This window comes from Haliotis rubra, unplaced genomic scaffold (assembly GCF_003918875.1).
Source record: "Haliotis rubra isolate DU_JTF1 unplaced genomic scaffold, ASM391887v1 Scf14, whole genome shotgun sequence".
In the NCBI taxonomy this organism is placed as follows: Eukaryota; Metazoa; Mollusca; class Gastropoda; order Lepetellida; family Haliotidae; genus Haliotis; species Haliotis rubra.
In genome coordinates this window covers 1,141,459-1,156,431 of record NW_025765336.1, presented here as the reverse complement: position 1 = coordinate 1,156,431, position 14,973 = coordinate 1,141,459, and the positions used below count along the sequence as shown (strand labels likewise).

General features: G+C 41.7%; 1 protein-coding gene across 1 annotated transcript in view; it reads left to right on the top strand.

The window, feature by feature from the left end:
* The window catches only part of LOC124268697 (UHRF1-binding protein 1-like), a 133,891-nt gene that overhangs the window by 52,967 nt on the left and 65,951 nt on the right, over positions 1-14,973 (top strand). Inside the window, 4 exon segments of the mRNA XM_046703688.1 lie at positions 5,423-5,518; positions 6,450-6,470; positions 12,771-13,098; positions 13,100-13,290. Coding sequence (XP_046559644.1) covers positions 5,423-5,518; positions 6,450-6,470; positions 12,771-13,098; positions 13,100-13,290 — 636 coding nt within the window.

Genomic DNA, 14,973 nt, shown 5'->3' with positions numbered 1-14,973 from the left:
TGACGAGATTTTATGTTCTTTGGGTTAAATAGATCTAGGGACGATCAATGAGACTCTTATTACTAGATTCCGGGATTCCACGACGGAAGATGATAGAATGATTTATTCTGCCTTTACTTATGCAAAAGAAAGATCAGCAGTTTTAACGGATCATCTTACATCTGTTTCAGCAGCATTGACCTTAGCTCGTCGTCAAAGGCCTCCTCGCCTCCTGTAATTGGGGAGAACTTTACAGCCCCACTTTTTATACAGCCCGGTCGTCGACAACATCCATCTTTGACGGAGAAATCGACAAGGTCGCCAAGGAAGTCTCTAAGGATTCCAGGGAAGTCCTTATATGATTAGATCGATGGACACACTAGCCAGCGCCATTCGTCAGACTTCACAAAGATACTCAGGCAGATCTAAGTTCACGGGCCTACAAAGAGCAAGAGACAGGAAGATAGCCAGCTCTAGAGGTAAAGATTCTTTCACGCCTATATGGCAACTATAGAGGAGGATCAGGAAGAGGCAGGACACCCAGAGGTTCCCGCATTATAGACGCTGAAACACAGGTTCGAACGCCACTGAGTCTTCCACCCCAGCCGTTCCAGGCACAACCAGCTCAAGGGGTGGACGCCTCCAACTACACTGGGAAACTGGGGAATACTGCAAGATCCTTACGCCTCCAACATTATTCAACACGGATTGTATCCCTCTACAGGACAAGCTCCGCTGACAATCAAACCCCCAAGTTCGATTTACAAAGCAACAACTACCAAAGATAAAAGAGGCTGCCTCCATCACTCCTATCCAAACAGGCCATAGAAGCAATAGATCAAGCAAACGCCGAACCAGGTTTCTACTCCCCAGTTTTCCTAGTTCCCAAGAAAAACTCCACGGAGAAATACAGACTCATCTACAACATGAGCTTTTTCAACAAGAACTATCTACGCAAAACCAATCGGGGTTTCGCGATGATACATTTACCTCAGTTACGCAGATGATTCGGCCCTATGGACTACATGGGCAGCATAGATCTACAGGATGCCTACTTGCACATCCCCATTCATCCCGATTCCAGGAAATACCTACGATTTACTCTAGAAGGGCTACATTACCAGTGGAAAGTACTCCCATTCGAATATCATCAGCCCCTGGCTATTCACGAGGATAACGAAACCGATTATCAAATTTCTACATCGTCAAGGGCTACGCAGTGCGCTTTTACCTCGACGACGGGGATACAAGTAGATCAAGATCCACTGCGCCTCAAACTACAGTTAAATTACATCATAAAGCTACTAACACAACTAGGTTGGTTAGTAAACTTACATAAGTCGGACCTAGTACCATCGCAAGACCTACAGTTCCTAGGTATTCGATTCATCACAAATCGCGAACCGTGATATGGTACCAGAAGACCGTTGGCTCAAGATACAACAGACCATTCCACCAGCTCTACTCTCTCTCGCTACCCTTTCGACAATGGCAGAGCCTACTAGGTCTTCACATCAGCCCAAGACATGAGCTGTCACAGGCAGATTACAGTTACGTCCCCTACAGGTCTCATCAACGCACATCTCAACGATGTACAACCATTCAGTCTACGAAACATCTCAGACCACATCTACTATGGTGGACCAAGAAATCGAATATCTGCGTAAGGGATTTGTTTAGCAGAGCAGGAATACAAAACCCATCTGTATGTAGATCGCTAAGTTACTCCAAGGTTGTGGGAGCCTATCTCACCAACCACACGATATCAGGGTTATGGAATCAGCAAGAATGCAAACCTATATAAACAGTCTAGAAATGAAAGCTGTAATCAACGCCATTCTACATTGGAGCACATTTCTACAAAATGCGCCTAATGATCCATACAGACAATTCGACAGTGGCGCTTCTACATAAACAAGCAAGGCTCAAACGAGATCGATGAACCTTTTGAACTCTAAGCTTTCAACTGTTCGATTTAATACAAGATCTAAAATCTACATGTCAAAGCAGTGCACATTCCCGGAGCCAGAAATATACTAGCAGGCGGCTCTCTCGGCCTCATCTACCATCACCGACAGAGTGGATGATCAACCGGGAAATTTTTGCACAGATAATCAAGCAATTAGGAGGAGCTAATAGACCTATTCGCCACAGCCAGATTCAACAATCAGCTACCGACATTCGTGTCACCAGTCCCAGACCCCCAAGCTTGGGCAGCGGGATTCTAAGTCTATCATGGGAAGGCCTCAATGCGTATCGCGCTTTCCGCCGCCAGCAATAATACCTCAAGTATTACAGAAAATCAGACAAACACAGAGCCTACAACTCACTTTGGTCGCCCCTACTGGTCGGGCCAGAACGTTGGTTTCCCATACTAATTCAAGAAATCGGTCAACCAACACTTGGAGCTACCCAAGCCGCCAAACCTGTTAATTCATCCTCACACCAAACAAGTGCACGGAAACCCAGCAATGTTCCAACTACACGCATGGACTGTATACAAAATGTGTTTAAACAAGAGAGGATATTCTGCCAGGGCTGCATAAGCAGTCACGCTGTTTTATCTTCGCTACTCAACTCAGAATTGTACGGCGACAAGTGGCACAGTTTCGAAAAATTATGCAACAAAGAAAGGGTTTACAGCAAGAGAGGTTCACAACCTCAAGTGGCAGACTATTTGTGTTACCTACGCCAAAACAAACATTTAAAAGGTTCAACGATATCAACATATCTTGCCGCGCTTAGCTCTGTAATCACCATGAGCGGGTGTCAAATTGACAAGATCTCCAGAGTTACTGGCTTTACTACGAGGCTTTCCGATTGAGGACCAAAAGCGGAAGTTCCACGCCCAGCTTGGGATCTGAATGTAGTGTTACAACACCTCACAGTGAGGTCTATGAACCCTTGGAATCGACAAACTTTGAATTTCTCTCACAGAAAACATTGTTTCTGCTATCGCTAGCCACAGCAGCAAGAATGTCTGAAATTCACGCTCTGGATTCTGAGAGGATACAGTTTGATGACAATCATAACACAGCTACACCTCGGATTAAGATGGGATTTCATTGCAAAGAATCAACTGCCAGGTCAACCAGACAGATTATTCCACATCCCGCCATCCCTTCATTCTCGGATCACAAGATACACAAGACCTATCACTGTGTCCGGTAAGAGCCCCTCAAAGTTTATTTACTGACGATCCAAAACAAGGAGAAGATTTCTCAAACGTTTATTCATCCCATTATATAGCCTACTGAATCAAACAGAAGTGTCACGGACCACAATATCTATTTGGATAAGGACTGTCATTCTCCGTGCCTACAGGCAGCAGGCTTGGACCCACCAACAGCATCAAATCCACATGAGATCAGGGCACTGGCCTCTACCCTCTTCCTACGGTAATAACTGTTCCTTGAACACTGGACGATTATGGAAGGATGCTATTGGAAATCTAACATGGTATTTGCTAATCACTACCTAAGAGACATCACTACAGAAGATGTCTCTGGCATTCCACCATTCCGGACCACTGGTCCTCGCTCAGCAACTGACAGTCCCTCAGAGGCAGCTTAAAATATTAGCCTCACAAGATTAATATGTATTTTTATACATACTCATCTAGCTTATAACTCTAAGGAGTTTTAGAGCTATGTATATATGTTCAGCTTAAGTATTCTACCTTAAGCATATACTTGGATATAGTCAATTTCAGTGCCTCCTCTATCAGAGTCACCTATATATATATATATATAATTTATATGTATTGTTCAATATATTCATAATGTAATTCCCCTTTAATGGCTTTATATAACCTATGGTTTTCTTTATACAGGATACTTCCTAAATCTAAGACTTCATGAAGTTCCGTGAGGGGATATTACAGTATATCTATACAAAATCACTAATTATAAATCCAAAGTATTCTGTTACCCACCTCCGTTCCGTAGGGATGCTACAAGCAAAGAGCATGAGTCAGGATAAGGAAAATATATGTAATTTTAGAGTAAAATTGATATTTTATACTTATCCTGACTCATGAGGTTAGCCCTCCCATCCTCCCACATAACACTTTGGATTTCCCTGTAAATTCAAGTGTTGGGCTCGCTAAATCAGGAGAGAGTGGAGCACATGGCCAGAGGGTGGCGACACCTTTTCCACCCAGGGAGACAAAGGGGAGCAACTTCGTGGTGAGTACCAATTAGTGATTTTATTTTGAAGGGAGCTTCAAATAAGGAGATACAAGTGTTCCACTATGTTCGCAAGAAGAAGAAGACAAGCAAAAGAGCATGAGTCAGGATAAGTATAAAATATCAATTTTACTCTAAAATTAAATTTTCTATATATATTGGTTTATAAAAATTGAAAAATGGCCTAAAATTCACAAAGGAACAAATATGTGTTTACCTTCCATTTAAGTACTGCCAATAATAGAAATCAGACAAACAACTTTCAACATGAAGCACGATAACAAAGCGTGTATATTTCACCATATATGAACAATACGGCAATACAATCTCATGCTTTTTGTTCATTGCACCTGATGTTGAAACAGTCAGCCAATCTTTTTCACATTAACGCTTTATTCCAAGACATTGTCATTTGCAAGGGAATTCATTTGGCAGTTATGCATCATGTAGGAACACAAGCTGTTAAAATATTTCTGTTCGCTCGTCACGCCGAAGGCCTGGGTTCGATTTCCCACATGGGTAGAATGTGTGAAGCCCATTTCTGGTGTCCCCCGACGTGATATTGCTGGAATATTGCTAAAAGCGGCGTAAAACTAAACGCACTCACTCACTCACTAAATTATTTCTGTGTTTTACCTGTCTTCATTTCGATATAATTTAGTATTTTTCATTTTCAATTTGTTTGTTGTTTAACACCTCATACAGCAATATGCAAACTACAGTGGTTTGTAAATAATCGAGAATGGACCAGACAATCCAGTGATTGACATCATGAGCATCGGTCTGTGCAATTGCAATATGATGACATTTGTCAACCAAGTCAGCGAGCCTGACCACCCGATCCCGATATGACATCTAACAAGTCATCAAGCCTGACCACCCAATCCCGATATGACATCTAACAAGTCAGCGAGCCTGACCACCCAATACCGATATGACATCTAACAAGTCTAACCCGGATCATCACAGGTCTTTTCGCTGAAATGTTACCTGTAATTTTCCATTTACTGGAATTGTTGAGTGAGAAATCGATATATAACCTGATTTATAGAAAGATTTACTTTGCTGAAACTTTGAACCAATTAATGAAAGACCAGGTGGCTGCAATGACAGAGTGGTTGCAGTGACCGGGCTAATTGTCTGATATTTACTGGTACTGTCATCCAAACTAAACTGAAGGAAACCGTAAAACAGAACTATTTTTATCTGACAGTGTTACAGTGTTCCCTGAGGTTTCTCCATGCCGTGTGTTTCAGGATCGGACAGCGAGAAGACGTGGAAGACTGAGGGTGGTTCAATGCAGGTCACGATGTACAAACTGTCGGTAGACGTCTACCCCTTCCATCCAGCAGGTAGGCACAATCGACTAACATAAAGAAGTAGTGTTGATGTCTCACGTCATTTCCTTGTCAAATAGTCATCCAATATTATCATAAAAAATATGTAATTTTCATAAAATGATATATGTATGCATCTGTTTTCCCAAGGGACATTGTATCCAAAAATATTGTATCTATAGAGGTCATCACAAATGAAGTGAAATTTGACTTATGGTGCAAAAAACATCTCAATTCTTCATAAGCATCACTACTATGCTGTTCTTAGATGATCAACTGCCTCCATGGTGTAGTGGTTAGAGCGTCCGCCCGGACAGCGGAAGTTTGCAGGTTCGATCCCCGACTGCGTCATACCAAAAGACGTTAAAATATGGTACTTGTTGGTCCCTGCCTGGCGCTGGGCATTAATGGGTACAACAAGGACTGGTCGGCTCGGAGTCAGTATAAGGTGTCTGAGTGGGGTATTCATGCTTCACTGTGGCATGGTATCTCAGTGGGCTAGCACTATAAAACCAGCTTCAATCTGGGCTAGTACAAGCAGCCGCACATACACATACACACGCATGCATGCGTCGTCATATGAGCGAAATATTCTCAAGTACGACGGTAAACCCAATTTCACCTCACCTCACCTCTTAGATGATCATCTGCTTTAAGGAATATTATATCTTATGACAGTCATGGTGTCACAATTGCATGTTGATTCGAGGCTGTGAAAAGTTAACTCTCTGGAGTTTCCCCGGAATATGCATGACACTTTTCATCATGTCTAACTCATGCTCATACCGTCGACCACTCTCCAGGGTTGTTGACTTTGCAGAAAACATTGTTTAAATCCCATTTCAGACATTGTTTAAGTCAGTCATATCATGAATGAAGTGTTTATACTCATGGATGTTATTAAAATGTTGGTGTATGACTCCATGCATTATTCTCACCCATTCAGTGAATCCCAATGATGACGAATGTAAGCTTTTATGAAGTTTTTTTCACATTTTTTTGACCTGTTGTTTTCTATAATTAGCTTTAATAACTTTGAAATATTTTTTATTTAAAGGCTTTATTCATGCCAAGAATGTAGATTTTGCATGTTGGCTTTACTTTAAAAATATTCATTGAGATTGAATGTTTCTTATCGGAAACATTATTCTGAATTTTCAGCTTTTCTCAAAGTCAAACATTTCCTGGAACCATTTCAAGAAATCATTTCATTGTACAGGTTTGAAAAATAGATTCTATACTTATTAAGTATATTTGAACACAAACACATTAGAGTGAAGTTATGCATTTGAAGAATTACCACATGTCAAAATGACACTGGAAATCTCTACATGGAAAACACATTTGGCTTGTCTCCATACAATAATGACGTCGACATGATGGCAAACAAATGTGAACACTTTGGTTAGGGGAGTAGGATTGGCAGAGGAATCACATGAGCCTGTTACTTGGTGAAGTCAGGAATCAGTGAATGTTTTTCTCATTGCCAAACCATAATGTTCACTATAACAGTTGTGTGATACGACTTCTATGAGTGTATTATGTGACTTCTGCAACTATGTGATACGACTTCTATAGGTGTATAATGTGACTTCTTTGGGTGTATTATGTGACTTCTGCAACTATGTGATATGACTTCTACAGATGTGTGATATGACTTCTATAGGTGTATTATGTGACTTCTGCAACTATGTGATATGACTTCTACAGTTTTGTGATACGACTTCTATAGGTGTATTATGTGACTTCTGCAACTATGTGATATGACTTCTACAGTTTTGTGATACGACTTCTATGGGTGTATAATGTGACTTCTGCAACTATGTGATATGACTTCTACAGAGGTGTGATACGACTTCTATAGGTGTATAATGTGACTTCTGCAACTATGTGATATGACTTCTACAGTTTTGTGATACGACTTCTATAGGTGTATTATGTGACTTCTGCAACTATGTGATATGACTTCTACAGATTTATGATCGACTTCTATGAGTGTATTATGTGACTTCTGCAACTATGTGATATGACTTCTACAGATGTGTGATACGACTTCTATAGGTGTATAATGTGACTTCTGCAACTATGTGATATGACTTCTACAGTTTTGTGATACGACTTCTATAGGTGTATTATGTGACTTCTGCAACTATGTGATATGACTTCTACAGATTTGTGATATGACTTCTGTGAGTGTATTATGTGACTTCTGCAACTATGTGTTATGACTTCTACAGTTTTGTGATACGACTTCTATGGGTGTATTATGTGACTTCTGCAACTATGTGATATGACTTCTACAGTTTTGTGATATGACTTCTATGGGTGTATTATGTGACTTCTGCAACTATGTGATATGACTTCTACAGTTTTATGATACGACTTCTATAGGTGTATAATGTGACTTCTGCAACTATGTGATATGACTTCTACAGTTTTAGGATACGACTTCTATAGGTGTATTATGTGACTTCTGCAACTATGTGATATGACTTCTACAGTTTTATGATACGACTTCTATAGGTGTATTATGTGACTTCTGCAATTATGTGACATGACTTCTACAGTTTTATGATACGACTTCTATAGGTGTATAATGTGACTTCTGCAACTATGTGATATGACTTCTACAGTTTTATGATACGACTTCTATGGGTGTATAATGTGACTTCTGCAACTATGTGATATGACTTCTACAGTTTTATGATACGACTTCTATGGGTGTATAATGTGACTTCTGCAACTATGTGATATGACTTCTACAGAGATTTGATACGACTTCTTTGGGTGTATTATGTGACGTGCAACTATGTGATATGACTTCTACAGATGTGTGATACGACAGTTTTGTGATTCGACTTCTATAGGTGTATAATGTGACTTCTGCAACTATGTGATATGACTTCTACAGTTTTATGATACGACTTCTATAGGTGTATTATGTGACCTCTGCAACTATGTGATATGACTTCTATAGGTGTATTATGTGACCTCTGCAACTATGTGATATGGCTTCAACAGAGGTGTGATACGACTTCTGTGAGTGTATTATGTGACTTCTGCAACTATGTGATATGACTTCTACAGTTTTGTGATATGACTTCTGCGAGTGTATTATGTGATGTCTACAGCTGGGTTATACGATTGGACTTTGTGACATGTCTGTGTGATCCAACTGTGTCATATTGCTGTGTGATATGACCTTGTAATCCACCTATGTGCTCCATGGACAAGAAGCCCTTACATATTTAACCAAGCTGCTCGTCTGTTGTATTTTCCACTAAAAATCTCATGCAGTTGCCACCTCGATACATGTTTTCATAATAGTTCATTACAGCTGTCACCAAATTTCATCAGCATTGTCTCTGTAAAGCTTGAGTGCATTTAAAAAGTTGAGCAATTACACAGATGTTATTGCTTTGTCAAATTGCAATATTTCTCCATACATCCATGCTTTATGATTAACATTCTCTCACAATAATACAGGGATTTGTTTCAATTTCATATTAATATTTTTCCCAATATGTCAAATATGTCCTTCAGCTGAAATTGGGGGCGGTGGGGTAGCCTAGTGGTTAAAGCGTTTGCTTGTCATGCCGAAGGCCCAGGTTGGATCCCCACATGGGCACAATGTGTGAAGCCCATTTCTGGTGTCCCCTGCCATGATATTGCTGGAATAGTGCTAAAAGGTTTCTTACACTGTGGTACTATATGTTGCACATTCACACATCTGCACACCATGTTTTTATGAGTCACCTCATTTTGGTTTGCCTTGACCATTGTTGGGAGCTGATCTTGTGGTGTCAGCTTCATGATTCCTGCACTAACGGTTCACCTTGCTTCATGCACAAAGTGGGTGCAGTATGATTCATTCCTGGTACATTAGTTACTGGCTCCTCTTTGGTAGGGTGCTGGTGCCAGTGTGACTGAATCCTGGTGTCTGTGTGACTGGTTCTATCTGCCAGTGTGACTGAATCCTGATGTCTGTGTGACTGGTTCTATCTGCCAGTGTGACTGAATCCTGATGTCTGTGTGACTGGTTCTATCTGCCAGTGTGACTGAATCCTGATGCCTTCATGGTTGAATCCTGATGTCTGTGTGACTGGTTCTATCTGCCAGTGTGACTGAATCCTGATGTCTGTGTGACTGGTTCTATCTGCCAGTGTGACTGAATCCTGATGTCTGTGTGACTGGTTCTATCTGCCAGTGTGACTGAATCCTGATGTCTGTGTGACTGGTTCTATCTGCCAGTGTGACTGAAACCTGATGCCTTCATGGATGAATTCTGATGCCTTCATGGTTGAATCCTGATGCCTTCATGGTTGAATCCTGATGTCTGTGTGACTGGTTCTATCTGCCTGTGTGACTGAATCCTGATGTCTGTGTGACTGGTTCTATCTGCCAGTGTGACTGAATCCTGATGTCTGTGTGACTGGTTCTATCTGCCAGTGTGACTGAATCCTGATGTCTGTGTGACTGGTTCTATCTGCCAGTGTGACTGAATCCTGATGCCTTCATGGTTGAATCCTGATGTCTGTGTGACTGGTTCTATCTGCCAGTGTGACTGAATCCTGATGTCTGTGTGACTGGTTCTATCTGCCAGTGTGACTGACTGGTTCTATCTGCCTGTGTGACTGACTGGTTCTATCTGCCTGTGTGACTGGTTCTATCTGCCTGTGTGACTGGTTCTATCTGCCTGTGTGACTGGTTCTATCTGTCGAAGCCCACTCTGCACAGGGAATTCTGTCATCTTAGATGATGGGGACTCCCTTGCTTCCGGTTGTGGAAGCCCACTCTGCACAGGGAATTCTCACATCTTAGATGATGGGGACTCCCTTGCTTCCGGTTGTGGAAGCCCACTCTGCACAGGGAATTCTCACATCTTAGATGATGGGGACTCCCTTGCTTCGATTTAATGGAAGCCCACTCTGCACAGGAATTCTGCTATCTTAGATGATGGGGACTCCCTTGCTTCGGTTCGGTTGTGGGAGGCCCAGCTCTGCACAGGGAATTCTCACATCTTAGATGATGGGGACTCCCTTGCTTCCGGTTGTGGAAGCCCACTCTGCACAGGGAATTCTCACATCTTAGATGATGGGGACTCCCTTGCTTCCGGTTGTGGAAGCCCACTCTGCACAGGGAATTCTGTCATCTTAGATGATGGGGACTCCCTTGCTTCCGGTTGTGGAAGCCCACTCTGCACAGGAATTCTCACATCTTAGATGATGGGGACTCCCTTGCTTCCCCACTCTGCACAGGGAATTCTCACATCTTAGATGATGGGGACTCCCTTGCTTCGGTTGTGGAAGCCCACTCTGCACAGGATGGGGAATTCTCACATCTTAGATGATGGGGACTCCCTTGCTTCCGGTTGTGGAAGCCCACTCTGCACAGGGAGCACTGCTATCTTAGATGATGGGGACTCCGTTGCTTCCGGTTGTGGAGGCCAGCTCTGCACAGGGAATTCTCACATCTTAGATGATGGGGACTCCCTTGCTTCCGGTTGTGGAAGCCCACTCTGCACAGGGAATTCTCACATCTTAGATGATGGGGACTCCCTTGCTTCCGGTTGTGGAAGCCCACTCTGCACAGGGAATTCTCACATCTTAGATGATGGGGACTCCCTTGCTTCCGGTTGTGGAAGCCCACTCTGCACAGGGAAGCCCCCTTGCTTCTGCACAGGGAATTCTGTCATCTTAGATGATGGGGACTCCCTTGCTTCCGGTTGTGGAAGCCCACTCTGCACAGGGAATTCTCACATCTTAGATGATGGGGACTCCCTTGCTTCCGGTTGTGGAAGCCCACTCTGCACAGGGAATTCTGCACATCTTAGATGATGGGGACCCCATGCTTCCGGTTGTGGAGGCCCAGCTCTGCACAGGGAATTCTCACATCTTAGATGATGGGGACTCCCTTGGCTTCTGGTTGTGATCTGAAAGAATCCGTTGGACCTTATCTTCTTTTGAGTAGTATATATATATATATACCATTCAGCCATGCAGACAATTTTCTCAGTGCACTCCCAACAGCATCCCAATAGGTTGTCATAACCACATGATTTAGATATGGTACAATTGGGTATCGGTTGGTAAAAAAGGGTGTGAAATTGAATGGAAACCCAGCTCAAGTTTCAATAGCTTTTACCTCAAGTGACTGGGTTTGATTCTCGTCCATCAGTATCTGGTTTATGTACTCCAAATCTCATAATATGTTGATCAGACCAGCTTGATGTAACTATGGTATTGTATAATGTACAAGAAATAAAAGATCAAGATGAAACATTTTTTTAGGTTGATATCTTTATTGCTTTGGAACTGAACACACAAGTTTCAGAAAAATGTGCACCAAAATATTCACATAAACTACCTTTATTGGTTTCTATGTTTCTAAACTCGACTCTTTTCACTCTTGCCACTCTTCTACGATCAGCTGAAGGTTGTGGATGCAACTAGCACTGCATGGCACCATAACCACACGTTCCTATACTTTTGTCTGGATTACGTCACAGATTCTGGTCAAACAGAAGCATGCTATGTAAACATATCCCTTTTTACCATCTTTTTGTATCTTTGAAATGATATCTTTTCTTTTCAGTGAATTTTTTTCCGAAAAGGTCCTGTGACATGTTGTATAATGTGTAAACATTGCAAGAAGTGACAGTGATAGGTCAAGGTCAACTATATGTTCAATGTCCTAGATTTCGGTACTTTTTAAGTTTGACATAAGGCACTGATTATAGTGTTCAGACCTCCACCGATGATGGTCACCAGTACACCTGAGAGAAACATAGCTGTCTCTCTGACCAATAGGAATGCCTCACGCTCTTACAGTCACTGGATTATCTGGTCCAGATGCAATTGTTTTTAATATTGCTGAGTGTGGCAGTAACTAGCAAACAAACCTAGATGAATGACTGACAACTTGAACATGGATATTAATATGCAACACAGAATGACCCTTATTTCTACTTTTGTCAAAACAAATCAGTGTTCAGGGTAACATTGATATTTTTCTAACTATGTTTTGTTTTCAATTTACAAGTTTCTGATTTATGCTGTAAATGAGACATTTAGGATCAACCTTGAAGACATGTTCCAGTATTTGTTCAAGATAAGTTGTCAATTCATGTTTAAACAATTAAGCCAAACTGACAATTCCATTAAATTACATAATTTTCCAGACAGTAACATTAAGTTCACCTTGTAAGTTTTTAGTTGCTTTTGTTCGTTTCATGGTTTTGAAACATTTGGTTTGTTGTTTGTTCCAGGTGGTGAAAGAAAGCACTGGCATCGCTACATGGACAACATTGGTTCTCGGAACCCGTGGGTACAGCAGCTGTTTAGTTCCTTCCGGGATGAGGTGATGCAGGCTCGGAAAGCCTTCAACATTCAGTCCCCTACCCATTCCCAGAAACCCTCCCCCCAGCACCCCTTCCCTTCCCCTCAACATGTATCCTCGTCTCCGCACCCCCCCCCTCTCCTCCCCAGCCAAACCCATGCCCAGCCCTACAGCCCCTGGGTCAAGGTCACCCCAGGTTGCGGGGTCAAGGTCACCTCAAGTGTCCCCCAGCCATCGTCCAAAGAAGAGTACCCGTCTGTTGGAGAGTTGTGTTGTTGTCAAGCTGGAGGATTTCACCATCTACATGGTTTCAACACCTGACAACAAGAGAACCGGACATCCGAAATTCTTTGCATCAGACAAGAAGCTTCTCCATCTGCCGGCGGACATGTCTGTTCTTCATCTGGAGTACACGGACTACTTCTTCCCTGAAGGGCTGGAGTCTCCAGGTGAGTGTTCCTCTCAGTTCATGGTCAAGGTCAAGGTCAAGGTCATAGCTTGGCCACAGACGGCCCAGTCGTGATGGTCACAGTTTTCATTGCTGAGTTGCAGAAATTGACATAAATCAACAGGAATGTTTGAACGTGGTTTCCATTCCCACTTCAAGTTGATATTGTTTTTAGGTGTGTCAGCTCCATACCTGTGTTTTGGGGTTTCACCAAAGCAGTTAGTGTTGCTGAAAGGCATCACTTCAGGCTTTCCTTCCGTGTTTAGCTGATGGTCTGTGGTGTAATGGGAATACTGTTACATGCATTAAACCAACTCACACTCATTCACTGACTCAAGTCCAGCACTGTCAGCACTACACAGCTGTGTTCCACAAAGTGAAAGTAGCATTGCAACAGTAGAGACGATCGTTTTGTGGAACAGCACCCTGGGCATCATCCATAAATACCAACCTTATGAATTCAGTTTTTTCCAGATTAAAACAGGAGGCAAGTGGTAATTTTATTACTCGCAGTGGAAGATACTGCAGTGTGATAGTTTTACGGCAATATTACACTAGTGTAATAATATGCTTAGACATATGAAAGCCATAATGGTTTACAATTATGAAATAGAATCTCTAATACCTCTGTCACAATTGTATTTTGTTTGACTTGTGGAAGCTGAGAGTCATCACACTCAGCTAAGGCAGTTTCTATCAATTTATGTTGGAGAATAATAAACAGAATATAGCATTTCGTGAAATACCATTTTTATTAAACTTTTCAAAGATTTAGCATCAAACTCGCTTTTGCTCGCTTGATACCAAATCTTTAACTTCGTTAATAAAAGATTATTACAGGAAGCAAGTGGAAATTCTCTATATTACACTCATCCTGACTGAACAAGACTAACATGTTTGCAGTGTTTGCAGTTTCACTTTACATTTTTGTCAGTTTTATTCAGTTACAGTTTGTAGAAAGATTGAAGCATTGAGAACTACTTCAGAAACATAGCCTTGAAATACCAGTGACGAGTATTATGTTTACTCCTGTGCACAATGCTTGTAGTCTTAGGGGACTGAACTGGCATGTATTCATAGGGGCTGAAATCAATTGTCGTCCTAATTTAAGGGGAGAACAAGTCCACAGCATTAAATGTTGTTGTAAGAACATCCACCGGACCCGGTCAGGCTCACTGACTTGGTTGACAAATGTCATCATATCCCAATCATGTAGATCAATGCTCATCAGGTTAATCACTGGATTGTCTGGTCCAGGTTTGATTATTTACAGACTGCCACAATAATGGAATATTGCTGAGTGTGGCGTAACTAAACTCACTCACTCATTCATCCACTGCATGAGTCAGTATGTTGCAGGGTGTCCACTGGCTGAAGTCATAAATATTCTTGGGTTGGCTTGGATTGTTTCGCGTACTGTCAACCCTTGGTGCCTGAATTAAGAGATAAAAGAATTCACTAGCAGAGTTAATGCATAATGTCATTAAAATATGTTTGCAGACAACATCATATAAATGAGAAGGCTGATTAACAGTTCTAAATTAAACATTATTCCAAAACATTACAAACCTTTACATTTTGGCAAATTTATTTGTAAGCAAAGTGCAAAGTTACATCACAAGAATGATATCATGCATCTACAGAGCTGCCTGAATTTTGTATGGTGTAGTAGAGTTGTATCCCT